Here is an 18,435-nt window from a genome sequence, read left to right as displayed (position 1 = left end):
CGTTTTGACCTTTTGCGTCAATTGACGCACTCCGTCCTTCTAGGTATACGAAAATTGCCGTCCTTCTAGTGTTAAGTATGTTACACTTTCGAGTTTAATCTTTTATTGCTTGCTTCTTGCCGTGCGTATTTTATGGAAGCTTGTCTGCACCTCTCTTATATGTAAAAGTGGTGTCGTTTGCGCCGGGGGCTCAGTTTGTAATTTGGTTGTGCTAGCGCACTGCGGTGACGAAGAGTAAAAGTATAATGGATCTTTCCTGAAAGTGTAGTTGGTGTTGCGGCTCACCGTTATTGCAGCACAGAACGTGGCTGAAATAAGGGAAAGGTTATTCTCATTACAGATGCTTCGCTTAATTTAACCTTTCGGGAGCTTTGCTTTGATCTAGAACATCATCTATTACAACACTATATTTTTTCCAGGTTTTTCAGTTTCATTGGTTGCACATTTTTATCATAGTCATAAACAAAATATTTAGGATTATCTGTTTTTGGAATCACACACTTTTTCTCAAGTATTTTAAACAACTTTTGTTTTGGAAAATGAAAATATCCTTTGATATTATTATGTTTTAAAAGAGTAATTAGTAACGATCTAGAAACTAAAGAAACAGGATTTTTAGTTTTCTCCATTTCTGTATAAGTATAGGAAATTCTTTAAGTAAAACTATCATTTAAAAGAATTTGTAAATGTAAATCTTTGTATTTTTATAGGAATATTTTTTTCATTAGAAAAGAATTTAATAATTAATTTAGAAATGTGTTAGTATCAATTGACAGAGTATTTTAAAACAAACAGTTCTAATAACTAGTACCTGGCCAGCAAACTTCAATACGGATCAAAGTATTAACGCGGATGTTCTAGAGGTGATAAATCTTCCCAGCCAGGTCCCGCTTCATTACGCAGATGGACGTAGCAGTGACAAATAGACACCAGTCGCATAAATGTAGCCAAACTTCCAGTATTACGAGTAAATATATAAATAAGTTTAAAATTTAAATCTTATAAAATCATTAATTTCAAGAGGGATTGCTCGAAATTAAACGTATTGTAGTTTTACATCATAGTATTTTAAAAAAATCCGTTTTGCCGTGGAAGTGGTAGCAAGGAAATAAGTAGGTATTAAAAGAGCATTTAGAAAATTCAAGTATGCAAAGATGTCTTAACATTGTTGTATTGAAGTTGCATTAGAAAATTTCAAAACAGCTAGAAATTAAAACGGTAGGCTAGATAGCGCGTTTTGGACGGAATACGTTGCCATAGCTGTAGGTGATTAGTAGCAGGTAATGTTTATTTTCAGCATTAGACTGTCACGAATGACAATACATGAACAGTTAATAGCATTCTTATTTTTACCTCGGTTTACCGGTACCAGAAGACTGAACTACACTGTAGGCTGGCATCTACATTAACCAGTACAAATACACCAACGGTAAAATAGTTTAGGCTTATTTATCTTACTGGATCCAAAAACTAGAGTCGTCATTTATGAGCAGTATTATGGCGGTTCTGGAGCAGTTTAGAACCACGTGAGTTTTTGGATAGTTTGGCTAGGTGACCAAAGTCAAATGAGTTCAAAGCACAATTTAAGATTTTTGAGATCACGTGACTAAATTTCTTAAAGTGTAAAAATTACTTAAAATATCTTATAATATGAAAGATGAATATTCAACTTAATAAAATGGAAATTATCAAAGAACTTGAAATTACAAATAATTTAACAAAGTTACTACTTGGGATGTCACACGTTTATGGAAGATTTAAAGTAATCAAAGTTAAAGATTTTTTATAAAATAATCCATTTTTACAAGATTTGGTAATCGTTTGTAAAGACGAGAACGGTCGTTTTCATGTATTCGATTTACATAGAATTTCAATAACGAAATTATAGAAATCCTTTTAAATCCTAACATTCGAAAGTCATTTACTTTCCATAACAGTGGGGAAAGATGATAACAATAATGACGAATGGGGATATGATAGTGACGACTACAATAAATGATTAGACGGACTAATTTTTTTTCATATTAATTTATATTTAATTTATTTCGTTTTAGACAGCACAACGTGTAATACGAAAGGTTATAATACCATTCATACTTAAAAATTAGCAGACCGTGATGAGGGGATTCAAGCACAGTTTAGGTCACGTGACTTTTATGAAATTTAAACAAATGTTAGGATAGTATTTCTTAAAGTATTTTTCTACCTTAAGGGATATTGTTAAAGATAACTTATACATGTATTTTGAGAAATTTTTATTGTAATTTGATTTGATTCATTCCTTTGCAAGCTTTGCTCAAAGCCTCATTTTGCTAATACGCTATGTTAAATTTAAAAAGCTCATGGATGCAAAAATCCAGATTAGTTTTTTATTAATGAAATTACAAAAACTATATTCTTTATTCAAAACAAATTTCTACAAACAAATGGTCCAGTTTGTGGAAAAAATTACCAAAGTTTGAATTTAATAACTGACAAGTTTAAAATAGCCGAAATATAAAATTATATAAATTTATAGTTTATCAGAATGGTTTAACTATAATTGTAAAGCAGAAATTGATTAATTAAAGACAAAAAAGTTCTAGAATTTTGGAGAAATTTTAAAACACATAGAGATGATATAATCAATTATACTAGTAATTATAAATAATAATTTCTGAAGTCTAAAAATAACTTGAATAAAAATGAAACATCTTTAATATAAAAAGATAAGCGAAACTTCAAAAAGAATGAATCAATCAAATATCTTAGATAAACCTAAAAAAGAAATAAAGACACTTTATTCAAAACATCTTTGAAAGGTTATACAAAATTTTATGAGATTGATATCACTTATAAAGTGTATCCATTAAAACAGCTATAATTTACAAAGAATACTGTAGGAAATGAAATACGGTTCAACCTAAGAAAAACGAAAGGTGTGAAACCATTAATCACTCTCAAAATCATCTTTAAAAAAAAGAAACTAAGGGAGATGAGAATAACGTCTGAAGAAGAAGAGAAACGGAAAGTTATAAACAAAAGACGAATGGATATTCAAACCAGAATTTTTAACAGTAAAGCAATTGATTGTAATATATAATGAGAATGAAATCGATGACATGTTGGAAAAAGTTGAAATAACATGGGGTTGGATTATTGGATGCTTGGTTTAGCAGCAGCTACTGGTGCTATTCAAGGAAAAGTTAATAAAACTTTATAATAAAATAAGACCTCTATCAAACTTAGATATTGATAAAATTATCAAGGATGTTTTAAATTATAGAAGAACTTTTAGTAAAGATATGCTGCCTGAAACACTCAATAAAAATGAATCATTTATTAGTAATTTTCGAGTTTATTTTAAGGAAATGGAGCTCATAGCGTTTGTTGTTATAATAATGAATATTTTCATAGTTTTGGATTATTTTCACCTAATGAAATTGTAAAATATACGAAAACTTCACATCCAGCAAGGAGCAAAGCTAATCCCAAATGCGCAAAACGTAAAAATATTATTTATAGTTATTCACAAATTCAAAATATTAATTCTATTCTTTGTGGATTTTATTGTATTTATTATATTATTGAAAAAAATAAATGACGAAACTAGAAGAAGTTTTATCAGATTTTCATGAAGAACTTGCAATCTTCAATGAATGGTTTATATGATTTTTCAAGAATTATATTCACCTGCAATAAAGATAGTAACATATTGTGTTAAAGAAAGAAGGAAAACTAAAAGTATTCCTGGAACGGAAGTTATTTATAAAACAAAAGGAAAAAGGAAGATATTAAAATGTAAATTTGTTAGTTGTGGTATAATGCAATAATTTTCTCAGTAGCAATAATGGTGGATTTTTCTGTGGTATTCATAATTTAATTGGAAAATTACCTTGACCAAAAGATGGATTTACTCCACCAAATCATAAATGTACTGGACCTTATAATCCCCTTAGTAAACCACTTGATGTTAATGATAATCCTTTACCTGGACAAGAACCTTATAATCAAGTGGATGCAATTGCAATGAAACATGATATTTGTTATGGAGAGGGGATAACAATGAAAGACAAATTGAAATGTGATAAAGAGGTATCAGATAATCTTTTTCAAAATAATACATGCAGCAATTTAGTAAATGGGTAAAGGATATAGATATTTACTTATGGTGATTAATCTATTTTCTAAGTTTAGTTGGAGAGTTCCTTTAAAAGATAAAAGGGTCAAATTATTGTCAATGCTTTTCAGATATTATTTGTTGATGATGATAGAATCCCTAAAATTTTATGGACTGATATAAGCGAAAGGAAATTTACAATAAACACATGGATGATCGTTAAACATTTTATAATATTAAATTATATATAACTGAAAATGAAGAAAAAGTTCTGTGGTTGAACCATGGTATCAAACATTTAAAACTAAAATGTGGAGGAAGTTTACGGAAAAGAGCGTAACCATGATTTTCTTCAGCTAGAAAACTTCCCGCTCTTACGGCTAGTCAATTAGCCTACCTATTCTTTTCTAACTTTTATTAGCATACAATTTCTTAAGTCCTGCGTGTGCCGAATGAAAACAGAGGTATTTGCATGCCCACAATAGAAACAATCGTCTTTCTCATATCAAACCAAAACGTAGAATGACCAATCAACCCTTAGTTCCCAAACCATCGTACAATCCACCATCGTTAATCAACGAGAAAAAGGATTCGCGGATAGCGTGACATGCTTCGGAGAAGAGTTATAGGGAACAAAGAAAAACATGCACGTGTATTTACATCTACAATTTGATAAAAACGATAAAAAGGATCTTAAGTGACACAATAGTAAAATATTACTACAGAATAACAAATTACACCGCAAACTAGTGCCTTAAAAATTGGATTATACAACATTAAAATGCAGTGCTTCTAAAACAGGTGCGAAAAAATATTCCCATGACAAGAATGCTACTCAATACTAAAAAATGTTGTCTAAAATTGTGAATGAGTACAATAGCAGTTATCACAGGTCTATTAAAATATCTCCTGTAGAAGCAAGCAAAAAGAAAAACAAAGCCATTGTTTATTTTAATATGTATGGTGGCATCAAAGCGGTGAAAGCAAAACCTAAGTTCAATGTAGGTAAAATAGTTCGAATATCAAAGTAGAAAACGAAAAATATTTGATAAAGGATACACACCAAATTGGACAGAAGGAATATTTAATATAATTAAAATTCCGAATACTATTCCATTTACATATTCCATTAAAGATGAATGAACAAATTAACAATGAACAAATAAAATGTTCATTTTATGAGGAAGAATTATTATTAAAAACACATTAAGATAAATTTACAGTAGAATTGAAAAAGTAATTCATAAAGACGATAAAAATAAATTAGCTTTAGTAAAAATAAAGGGTTATGACATTTCCCATAACAATTGGATTCTTCTTCAATATTTAGAACGACTTTAGCGAAGTGATGTATTTTCTTGAATTCAAACCTGGAGAGAACGCTGCCATGAAAGCACATTTGAGCAACATATTTGGAAGTAGAGAACGCTACGCTACCATAATTACGCTTTTTGAACACGTACTTAGAACGCATAGATTGTGTAGATTTGCTAGTTTTCAACGGCAAACAAAAGTTATTGTTAAGACTAACCCCAAGTAGGCCATGTAGGCTAAATATGACATGGAACAAGTAATAAGCTAACTACAGATTGTTAAAGTAACTTTCAAGGCAGATTTCAAGCTGCCCATAATTAAGTAATGGTGTCAAAATAAGATATTCGTGAGACATGGGTGTGTTTAAAATCTCAAAAACTCATGTGATAGGCACAAAATAACGCCAGATCCGAAATTAGGACCCCCAAATTACCCAAAATCAGTTGTCAAAATCTTTAGCAGACATTTTGTGTAGAGCAGTGTTATTAACGAGAGCGCTACCATGATAGCATTTCGGTCCCTTCGGGATTCGACCTCATGACTAGAAAAGACTTCGAACGCTTAACCAAGTGTGCGCGATAACAAAGTTTAAAATAACGTGAATATTGACGAGAAGCCACCTTGGGGTAAGGTGAAGCAAAAATGGAAAAAGTCCAAGTTTGCCTACAGCATATAAACATAGGAAACTTAAGTTTAAAAAGTCAATTCAAAAAGATACCTCGAAAGAAGGAAACCGCGAAGCGTTCTCCGAGAAGCTCACTCCAGGTGACGTGAAATGCTCTTCAACTGATATAGGTATTAAAATTATTTTTTCAAAAAGAACATGGTGATGTATGTTCATTTAATGGTTGAAGTGGTGTTTTAGCGCATGGTATTTATCCTGATGCTGGTATTGGTGGTGATTTTCATTTTGGTAGTTATGAAAATTGGCAAATAAAGAATCACCTCCTGGATATAATTTATTTGCGGTAGCTGTTCATGAAATGGGACATTTTTTAGGTTTGACACAATCTCAAAATATTGATTCAGTTATGTATCTATCTTATAAAAATGAATGGTGGAAAACATTTTATAAAATATTATCAAAAGAAGATATTAAAAAAAATATAAGAAGCATATATGGGAAGCTTAAATTTAAAATATTTGATGGTAATAGAATTGTAACAAAATTTAAATCAGTAGGTCTATAGGATGATAAAATAAAATTGATTGTTCAGAAAAGTTCTTATGGTAAAAAAATTACATTAAGAAATATTATCATAATTTTCTAAATATGAGTGAGAGTGGTATCATAAACTTTCGAATTACAAGTTGTGCTATCTAAAATGAAATAAGTTAAATTTTAATTAATATGAAACTAAGTTAGTCAGTCTAATCATTCATTGTAATCGTCATTATTATATCATCTTTCCTACCGTGATAGAAAATAAATGACTTTCGAATGTTTTCCAAAGGATTTAAAAGAATTAACTAACAATTTGACAGCACTTTTACGTCACAGAAATATGTCAACAAGACGACGTGAATATTTGTAAAACGCTAAGTGTACCAAACGCAATTGAAAAGCACTTCCAGAACCACATCTTTTACCTAAAACCAAGCAAAGCATTTTAACATTTCCAGTAGGCCTACCACGGTAATCACCGAACAATCCGCAACTAAAACCATTTTGAATATTTTAAATGACACCTTTTTCTATGCAGGGAACACAGAATCGCTTAAATAATCCGCCATTTATATAAATTATTAAAATTAACTATTAAAATTGTCATACAAGTATTAATTATTATTACTGTATTTGCGTTAACCGTTTTGATCAAAATTCTCCAGTCTTTTGTATTTCTATACCTCTGCACCCCATTGGTTTCCCCACAACTTGTGCTTTCTATTGATTTTACTTACAGACGCCCTATCATTGTTTGCTGCTAGAAAAGCAGGGCGCTGATGAACAGGTTATCAAATGGCGCGGCAAACTTGCTGTGATTTTAGGCTAGGATCTGCATGGATTACCATCGCATAGGTACGTTTGCAAAGTGAACGGCTGATTTTTGAATTTTGCTGAATTTTGTGAGTTGCAAACAAAGGCTGCAGTGATAAACTATACTATAGATAAAGAATGCTACTATGAATGGTAGGACCTATAGGGATCCTGGATACGTTTCAAAATGTGCATCCTTGAACAGGTGTCTGCAGCGGCTTGGTTGGTCTTTTCTACTGTAATAATATCTCTTGCAACGTGTTTTCCAACTTGTGATTGACATTGACATGATACTGCCTGTACCCCAAACTTCTTCATATCGAAAGTACAAGAGACCACAGTTGCCATGCTTTCCACTATGGGCAATATGTACTGATATGCCAGATAGGAAAGTTTGCTGTTTTTGGCTGATAAGTCCCCTGCGCAACAAGATGAAACAATAGCCATTAGGCCCAATTAATTTTAGGTTATCATTATTTTACTTTGCTTGAAAAATCATGCTTTGAAACTATTTTTACAGTTTTTATTTAACCTAACTTAAATGTTAGGCAGTATCTCTTTTTTGGGCGGCCGGTTACTGAATTTAGACGAAGCAACATTGGTAAGCAGCTTGCTGGTTACGCAGCTGTTATTTTTTTACTTCGGTAAACGGCGGCCGGTGAAGTAAGTACTGAAGTAGGAAAATACAAATACGATAAATGGCAATTATGCTAGTCAGTGAAGTCAGGACCGCTTAGAGTCTAAGCGGGGTTCCCAACCTTTTTTGCTGCTCGTACCCCTTTGTCAGGTCAGAGCATTCTTCGTACCCCCAAAAAATTCTGATGGAATTTTTCATATATGTATTGCAAAATTAAATTGCTTTTATAGCTCAATTAAACGTTAAACCGGTATTTCACACAAAAATGCAAACATCATAATTTGTGGCCCAAGGATCTTCGTACCCCTTGATGTTCAATCTCGTACCCCCAGTTGGGAACCCCTGGCTTAGACTGTTTGGACTGTAAAATTGAATTGAGAGTTTTTTGAAACCGTGCATTTAGTTTTTAGTAGGTGATTCCACAGTATTTTAACAACGTATAAGTCAAATGCTACACGCATTTTGGCATCGCGCTTGGCATCTGATTTAGGACATGCACCTTTCATTGAAGCAGCCATTATTTGGTCATGTCTTACAAAAATGCTGTGGAAGGTGCACTAGCTATTTGTTAAAGTACAAAGTACATTTGTACTTACATTACAGTGATGTCTGACTGTAGTAATTTTTTGTCATCATCCATATTTGCTATATTCCGGATACTATTCAAGCACTAACGTCTTAGGTAAAATTTCTCAACATGGGTTTTGATAAGTTTTTATAACTCAACAGACTATATGGGTTGTGTATAGGGACAGGTAGCACAATTGTGGTCATTGACTTAGACCCTGTATAATCCACGCAACGACACATTTGTTGCTATTGAAGAGAGGATTTTACTTACTTTCAAATGGTTACATTGTTTTTAACACTTCTATTTTTTGGCTGCCCTTTTGGAAGGCGGGTAGGAGATAGACAGTAGTTTTTCACCAAGAAACTCCTGTTTCATCTTTGGGATGATTTGTGGCTTAGAAAAATTTGTTAGATCAGCTTGTTTATAAATGTAATATACAAAATGTACTAAGCATAAAATTTTCATATGTTTATAATTATGTTATTTTTGTTTAAAAGCAGCATTGTTTCACAATCATTTGTTAATGGGACGATACTGATGTAAAAAATGTTACAATGTCTTCGAAATGATCTTAGACAGGACTTGCTTAAATATCAGTCTTTTATTCAACTTCTACAGGAACCAGCAGCCCGTATGTACTTGTTATATTTGTGGAGTAAACAATTGTAACTATGGTATTTTACTTGTAAGATTGTGATATGAGTGTTTGGTATGTTGCAGTCTACTTATGCACTGTTTATTAGTAGGCGTTTTGATACAATGTAGAGAAGTTAATAGAAACTGCAACAATATAGAGAAGCAGGTGCCGGGCTATCCAAACTTTTGATTGCCCTGATATAAAAATGTCAGAAAAGACTTGCATTTACATTTTCAGACTATTATTGTATTATACTTATTTAGTCAATTGGGATGAAAGGCTGGGTTTGTGAAAACTTTGCAATTAAACATTTCGTTGAGTATTATTAGCGTTTCACATTAAGTTATGCTTGTGTGATAGCTTATAACTACTACTTTTATCTTTTTGCTATATATGTAACAATAATTACATTGCTAATGGTTTTAGTATTGAATTAATAATGAATATTTTTTGTATTGTTTTTGGCTCTAATGTTCATTTTATCGAATTATTATTGGCATAAAAAGCCTTCCACAATCACAACGTGAAAACTCTGTTGGCTGCAAAGATTTCTACGTGCATGTCCAACATACTGAGTAATGACCATAAACAGCTTATACTAGTTACCAAGAGGCAACTTGTTCATGACACATGAAAGGAAAAGCATTTATTATTTAGTTAAAAGACCACTGTTGTTATTACTGTGATACTGTTTATATTTTTTACCAAAATGCATAAACCTGTAATATTTTTGGACATTTACTGGCTTGTTCCACATAAAGAATGCTGACAATTTGCATTTGATTAAATGAACTGTTGCTCTATGACAGCGGTCGGCAACCTGCGACTCTTTAATCTCTGTGCTCTGGCTCCCGCGACTTAGAGCCAACGAGCTCACTTAGGAAAACTTAATGTGAATAACTAATGGTGTTTATTAGTGTCACAATGTTATAACTTAATGCGTTTGTCTGGTTATTATTGAGAGTGTTTTATTCGGACGTGGAAAATCTTATGTAAAACCACACAGTGATTTTTGCGGGCATAATACGCATGACTGCTTGCCACTCACGTGATCCTAAGTTTGTTTTTGTTTGGTGACTATGCGGATTGTCATCGTTGTAGTGAGAATTTTGTGAGGGTAACTACTGAAGTTTTTACGTGTAACTGTAAAGCATTAGTTTGAATTATATATGTAGCGTTAGGTTTTTTGTCTTAAATAGTCAATTATGTGTTGTGGCTCAGAGTAAGTTTTAGTTTGGCGGAAACGACACCAAATGGCTCTTTCAATGCTAAAGGTTGCTGACCCGTGCTCTATGATATGATTTGTCCTTGGCAACTGCCAACTAGAATTTAAGAGCATTACAGTTCAATCAACTCAGACACATTTCCAAATACAGGCAGTTAGTCAATATGCCTATGGGTAAAAGTTTCATAGTATTCTATGTTTTTGATTTTTGCATTCCCAGAGATTTTTTGGTGTTATGTATTATGTTCAAATGCTCATTTGAAGTTATTTTTTAATTGTATGCGTTCATAAAATTAAAGTATTACGTCTTAAAAACTATTGCGAGGAAAGAAGTTCAGAAGGTGGAGCTTATAACTTTTGGGATGAACTTTTCGGATTTAAGTAAAACAAGTTTTGATTGATAATTTATTTCATTCGGAAATTTGTTTGTTTTTCAGAGGATGAAAGTAAACTTAAAGCTGCCCAGGACATTAGTGAACATTTTGAAGTGAGTTTTTTTATATTTGTCTAATTGCATATATATATGCTTTATTTATCTAAACAGACACCCCCCAACTTGAATGTTAATCAAAATATATGCCTATTGCCCATAAGGAGATTGATTAGCATTGTATTGATGTTATCCTGGCCAAGTTACACACTCTAGGAAGAGTATTCATCATTTTAGTAAGTTATGCTGTGATAAATTGACAACAGGGGTGGATGAAGAAAAATTTTAAGGGGGTTGTTTTATATTGAAAATATAAAACTACATGCAGGTCTGCAGGGGCATTGCGTTTTGTTATTTGTTGTCCATTGAGATCTTTGCAGAAAAAAGGAATGCATTCCTTGATACGTTATCCGAAAAGCGATTGTTACATCAGAACTCATACCCACTGCTTTAGTGCAACCAGAACATTAAGTGCAGTGTAAGGCTATATCTGTTTTGTGCCATAGCCGTTGATAACTAATTACCATTTTCAGATGCTAATTAAAACTACAAAAAAAATTTCATATAAAATTTCTTACTTTAATCGTATATTACATTAATTCAATAAAAATTACGCCCATAAACAATTTACGCCATGTCTTGTATGACTTCACTCATATTTTCAAGGCTGACTGGGGTATAGCCTCTAATATTTTAGTCAGGTTTGGCAGTTTTTTTTAACAGACAGCTAGACCTTTCTTTAGAAAAAAGTTATAGCCAGGTACCCTATGACGTAAATAACTTTCCTAGTTTGGGTAATACAAAGACCTGTGACGAAGAAGCGCCCCCTCTTTGATTCAACAAAATGAGTTTTAGTGATGGGACACGGCCACGGCATTTATCATTTAGATAAGTTTGATTCTGATACTTTATGACATAAGTAAGCACCAATTGTAGGGCAAACTGGGGTGACGTCATGTGTGTGTTCCCAGCCATGACACCGCTGACCAATGGATATTTCTTAATTGGGAAGTAAGTTGTCAAAATAGACCATCAGAACTTTGGCACTCCATGACGTAATACTTTTCGTTGTGAGATGCTTGATGGACATCTGAACGATAAGCTATAATAGGTTATAATTAATAGGAGCTATAATAATAGGAATAATGATAGGTTTGCAAGATGTTTCAAAAATATTTTAACTGAACAAAAAAATTACCGTAACATATGCTCATCATATAGCAGTCCCATCGGTCTTGGTAGGGTTCTTCCATAATTTTAATAGCTTGATGGAGTCGCTCTCCTTGTTCTTTGCTGAAATCACCAAGATTTTAGGGAAATTCATTGGATGACTATGACTATTTGAGTAGTGTAGTTTTATACTCATATTTCAACCCATTGCTTCAAAACTAGACAACAACTCTTGCAAGAGTTATTTAAAGTTTTCAGCTTTCTTGTATCCAAGAAATTTGCTGATAACTGCAGAGAAGGCACGCCATGCTCAAGCTTCAACTGATGTCATTGATGACAGATTTACATCTTTTAGCAACTGTCTCATTTGAGGTCTTAATTAAACACTAGCTCTCTTTTTTTCTTTGCCAAGACCAGGAAAAGCATAACATACTGTATGTATTTAAACTTGAGTTTCTCAGAATTAAACGTTGCAGAAACAAAAAATCTAAATGTTTTAGTTCGTTGCTTTTGCTTTCTTCCATATTTGCAGGATCTGGCAAAATATATTTGAAGTGGTGAATCGCATCAGGGATGGGCTACACTGGTTAGTGTATACCACAGTTACCTTATTACATTGCAATCTGACTCTTAAGAACAATTAGTGAATTCTGTCTAGAGATTCCTAAACTTTAGTTGAATAGATTATATAGTTTTAAACACTGAGAATCTGATTAATTTCACTTTTAATCCACTTCATTATTACTTGTAACAAACACGAAAAATTACAACAATATTGCTGTTCATAAAAAGGATTTTAGGAACACGTCAGCAATCAAAGCGCAACTCTCTACATTACAAGATCTATTAGGGAAATTGTTCACAGAGTTGTTACGATCTCTATCACAAAACTCTAAATTCAAAACTCAAAGCTTAATACTGAATACTGAATGTACTGAATACTCAATACCGAAAGTACTGAATACTCAATACCGAATACTGAAATCATTGCATGCAACGGTACCTATATGCACTGAAGGAGAAAATTAAAGAAACAGAATTCCAACTTGAAGCTCAATGTGCTTATCAAAACAGGAAATGATTTAGACTCGAATATTTCCAGGTTAGTTGTTAGTTCTAACATGAGAATTCTCAATAAAAAGAAATAAATGCCAATCAACATAGTCTACTTTTAGAATGATAATGCTGTTATTACCGGGTCAATCGTGCAAATAAACATGTTGTCCATGTTTATCAATCAATTAAGTTGTCAATCACACAGGAGTTATTTCGAATTCGTCGAGTTCATAATGTAGATAATGGGTTATCTTAGTACAATAAGTTAAAAGATGCAATTTAGATAACATGCTTACGGAACAGATTGTCAATCAACCATTCTTCGATAGGTTAACAGTTATGTCTTGAACTGAGAATGAACTTATGGCAAGTATCACGTTACGTAATAATAGCGCGGTAAATAGCCGATGCATAATTATAAAGTCACAACCTGAAAAACAATGTCTTCCAGGGACATAAGAGAATAGACTGTTAGGTGTATAAAGTCCTACCATAAGACGGTTGCAGCTATTTTCCGTCATGTTTACACCAAATGACTTGGTTAATATAATACGCTCATGAACTCAGTAATATTTAAGCCAAGCTGCAGTAATATTTACTCATGTTATCAGTATTAGCCCTGCCACTACTGCGATGCAGCACTAAGCTATTTGCTTCAGCAGTTTACTGCAAACTTTGGTTTTGTTCCAATTTCTTGTGACTCAACAAGGTGGCAGATTTTGGAGGTCACATGATTGAAACATCCCTTTTGGTTCGCATAATTTAACAACACTATACATGATGCCTCCATGGAGCCCAATGATTGGAAATATTCCTATACTCTGTCGAGTATCAGAGTACTTGAGACTTATTCTATCCCTAACTGTGTTGTTCTAATTCATTGCTTTTTGTAAGCTACATGGACAGAAATAGCATGGTTGATGAAACATCTTCAACAGCTAAAATAACAGTAAAAGGTTTGCTTCATCTTAAAAACATCTAAGGAAATAAATTTAACTTTAGTTACCTAATCAGGAAACAGGCATGATGTGTCATGTTGGTATTGACAGACGACTTGAGGATTGTTTTGGCCGAAAAGTGGAAAAAAGCTTATGGTTTAACCACACGCTATTGCTTCATACTATGGAGAAGAAGTAAAAAATCTTACTTGTGACCGAAGATTAAGTCCCTCTCTTAGTAGATGACATAATAACTTGTTCAATTTGCCAGGGTGGAACATGCCACAAAAAAGTTCAGAAGGTCAATACAAAACATGTTATTGGCCTAAAATCAATTGTCTGACAAAACACATTCTGACTATAAGGTAACACTGTGTGCAGTGACGTTATCTTTATCATGTGGTTAGATGAAAAATAGGGCAACAAAAAAAATTGGAACGAAATTAGTTTTTTTGTTGGTCTTTAAAATAATGGGAACTGATTTTTTAGATACAAATCTGTGTGTGATCGATATAACCTGTTTGACTATAGTTAGCTTTTGTAAACAAAATTTTTTTACTTATTCATTAGGAAGATGTGTTATAGTGCTGTGCATATAGTTTTGTCTTTAAAAAGATAGTTTAGAATTCACTTAATTGTACTATGTTCTTTTTTTGTAAAATTATTGTATGTTATATGTTTGTAGGACATAGCACAATCACAAAAATATTCTGAGTTTCTTAACCAATGTGTTCCAAGTTTTATCAAACTTCTGCGCGATGGTGAACCAAAATTTGTTTCAGAAGACTCAACCCAGGTTCGTTTGTAAACTAGGTTTATGGCATACAGAAATTGTCTATACTTGCATACAAGTAACAGATTTATTGGTAAATCAAAATTTTTTTGAATGAAGAATTGAGACTCTTCTTATGCGCGTAACAAACTTTCCATTTTAACAGTCTTACAGGTGCAGCTTGTATCTTAAAATTGACACTTCTATGCTTTAATTAGTGTTATATTTTCTCTGGTTTTGTAAGCATTGCGCATTAAAGTAAAGTTTTTTAGAATGATCTTTCTTAGGAGGAAGAATTGACCTAGTTTTAACCTAGTTGTACTTGCATGTTCTGAACGCTTGAAGCCTCATATAGTACTTCAGTCAAAACGCACCTAGAACGTCATTTAGAATTTTCTCTATTTGGCGTTCAGAATAAACGATTATTATGTAATAACATAGTTCTGCATGATATTACAAGCTTCTATTTTCTCACAATCACCACACGTTGTTATATATGTAATCAAAATAAAAACCGATAAACCTTGTTTAGCAAAGTAAGTAAGTAAGTCTTTTTCAGTAAGCCATCATGGCATTTAATCGGTAATGCCTAGTTTGTAATAAATAAACTGGTATCCTATATTACTCAATATTTAATCTTTTTTTAGTACCTAGTGTATATCCCCCCATAGGTTCCCCCATAGATTCCACAGTTATATCAGTTATATCATTCCACAGTTATATCCCCCCATAGATTCCACAAGGGAATTTCTGCCAAGTTTATTTCTCCATTGGTTTATTTGCTTTTGTATCCATCAATACGAAATTTACTAAGCTAAAATATTGGCACTTTTTTGAATAGACTAGATCAGGGTTCTGCGGTCCAACCTTTTATTAAAGTGGGCCGCATTGTCACTTGAAATAATTCAATGGGCCGCAGAACCTATTAAATTTCAAGAAAAATGGGTACATAAAGTACATATTTTTGGAGTGAAAATGACTAACGGGCCGCACAAAATTCTCAGCCGGGTCGCAGGTTGGACATCCCTAGACTAGCTTGTTCTGAGCCTAGATTATTCCACTGCTTGCTTTCCATATTAAACTACTCGAAGAATAAGATTACAAGCAAATCTACAAGGTTGTTAATTTCAGGGTAATGCGTTTTGTAATAGGCTACGGTACTCGTTCACCAATGATACCTTTGCAGAAAAAATGGAATGTGTTTGTTAACGATACTCTGCTTCAGTGCACACAGAAACATTTTGGTGCAATGATATATATGTATTGCGCCATGACTTTTAAAACAACCTTTTTAAGAAAATCAGGAATTCAGATAACATCAGGGAACTTGCAACATGTGATAACACATGTGAATGGTAATGGTTTGGGATTATGAAATTCTATGCAATAAAGCAATTTATGCGTTTAACCAGTATCGGATTAACCGATTTCGACTGTAATACCAAAATGATGTAATCATTACAACAAGTGCAGACAACCGCATGCTCGCTGAAGCATTGTTTAAATGTGGTCATTCAAAACAAAGTAGAAGAGTGAAACAAGCGAGATATTTTAAAATTGCAGTGGTAAACTGTACCAGTCTATAATAATCTTTTTATGAAGGATATTAATGTCAAATGGTGTAGTTGCAATTACTTTTATCAGTGTTAACAATGTAATTAAACTGAGCATAAAAATAGCCTAAAATGCACTGATTTTTCTAACAAAGTTGAATGTCTGCATCTTGCTTCTATGGTCAACAGTAGGGTTAGTTCGGATATCAATCATTTTTACTATCCGGATAACGGATATATCCGTATATTTGGAATTTATCTAACCGGTTAACCGGATAATAACTGCTAAGTGAGACAATCGATTTCACGAGGTTTGCATGAAAAATGGATTGTAAAATCATTACACAGTTTTATTGTAGATCTACGTACACGCGCAGTACGAGCGAATACGAGCGTTTTCACAGGTTTCACATTTTGCCCTCTCACCATTTCTTGATCGTAGAAAGTAGCCCCAAACTGGATTATCACTTTTGAAACGTTTAAATTCCATCTCTTAAATTTAGTCACTTCAAACTAGGCTGTAGTCAAAGCTTTTCAACTGACACTTCACAGACTTTACCTTGCCATGAGAATGCAGTCTTCTATTAAAAGAATCATTCATTATGCTTTCTTTGTGACGTGATAGTAAATTTCACTGGTGCATTTTACGAGTACCGTAGTTGAAAGTATAAGACAATAGAAGTGTGAACAAAGGTTTAATTGCGCTCAGCGGGAGTCAGCCTGTACGTAACTAAGAATGTTCAAACTTACTAAAAAGTGTAAAACGCATTAGCAGCGATACTCTTTTAGCCGGTTAACCGGCAGAATTATATCCGGATATCAGATAGGAAAAAACCTGCGGTTAATCGGTTAACCGTTATCCGGATAATCCAACCCTAGTCAACAGCTTCCAACGAGACAAATTTTTAACTAGATTTTTAGTCCACTGAGACTTCCGGTGAGAGCTCAAATTTAAGACCGCACTGGTGTATGGGAAGGTGGGACCTACAGTGCGGTCTGGGAAAACTGAAAACAATGGTTTGTGTATGAAATCCATGTGTCGATTTCTGATAGCCTACGGCTCAAATTTTGCGTCAAAATTTAATTCCACTGAAGTTTATACAAACAGTTGATTAACTATACTTTTTAGTTTCAATCTTTTTTATTAGGCCTTTTAAAGACAATGAATTGTTGTACTCAGTTTATCAAAATATCCGTATCAAAATAGGAAATTTGTTGTGCTCTGAGATGAACTTCAAAGTATTTTTTATATCTTTTAAACTTTTTTAGCAATTGCGAAAACTTTTGCTGGATATACTTCATAGGATTCCTACAAATGAACATCTAAGACCACATGTGAAAAACATACTTAACCTCTGTTTTCGTTTATTGGAGGTAAGTAATCTATGGTGTTTTATATGTAAAAGTAGGAGGGCAAAATATTTGGCAGATTCTAGTCGCATGTAGATATATTTGTAAACTTTGAAAAACAATGTTGTATATATTTAGATTTGATCTGCTAATATACTAATTTTGCTGCTCTGCCAATGCTTTCATATCCGTTTTAAAAAAGCTCTTCTATAATGTTATTCTGGTGCTGTTGCCTATATAGTACAGAAAATGCCTGGGAAAGTCTGCCAGTAACTACATTTTGCATTCTTGATTAGCCAAGAATGTTTATCGCAAAAAAGCACATTTAATGATAGTTACAATTCTCGTTACATTAAGTGCTGAGGAAAAGGAAAGGTCTATCAAAATCCTTCGAAACTCCAGAATCCTCTTGCGTACCCCATTTTGGCAGCAATTTCACATTTTTATGATGTGGTATTAGAGATTTATCAACTGCAATTTTTTATATTATTTAATAGTGTTGTAGTTGTTTAACTGGAATAAATTTAAGATTTGCAGTGGAATAAATATAGATTTAGATCATTATTAGCTCATGAATACTTACAATACACAGGTAGAAATCAGTTTTACTGTTTTGCCCAAAGATTTTTTCCTGGTATTAGTCTCTTTCTAGTCTATTTATTTGGTAATACCATTTTCAATTAAACAGTAGAATGTTTTTCAAAG

The 18,435-nt window shown here is 32.9% G+C and overlaps 1 protein-coding gene across 6 annotated transcripts in view; it reads left to right on the top strand.

Annotated features, from left to right (window-relative positions):
• Nucleotides 1–9,093: 9,093 nt before the first annotated feature.
• Nucleotides 9,094–18,435, top strand: part of LOC143452053 (transformation/transcription domain-associated protein-like) — a 131,284-nt gene continuing 121,942 nt past the window's right edge. For all 6 annotated transcript variants that reach the window (XR_013114940.1, XR_013114941.1, XM_076952876.1 and 3 more), the window contains exons 1-4: nt 9,094–9,230; nt 10,899–10,948; nt 14,741–14,851; nt 17,650–17,754. Coding sequence is in view for 4 of the 6 variants with exons in the window: in XM_076952876.1 (XP_076808991.1) it covers nt 9,146–9,230; nt 10,899–10,948; nt 14,741–14,851; nt 17,650–17,754 (351 nt within the window). In the remaining 2 variants the exon portion in view is untranslated. The remainder of the gene's footprint in view (nt 9,231–10,898; nt 10,949–14,740; nt 14,852–17,649; nt 17,755–18,435) is intronic.

Source organism: Clavelina lepadiformis, chromosome 4 (assembly GCF_947623445.1).
Source record: "Clavelina lepadiformis chromosome 4, kaClaLepa1.1, whole genome shotgun sequence".
In the NCBI taxonomy this organism is placed as follows: Eukaryota; Metazoa; Chordata; class Ascidiacea; order Aplousobranchia; family Clavelinidae; genus Clavelina; species Clavelina lepadiformis.
Note: the sequence above shows the minus strand (reverse complement) of the source record. Positions and strands in the feature narration are given on the sequence as shown.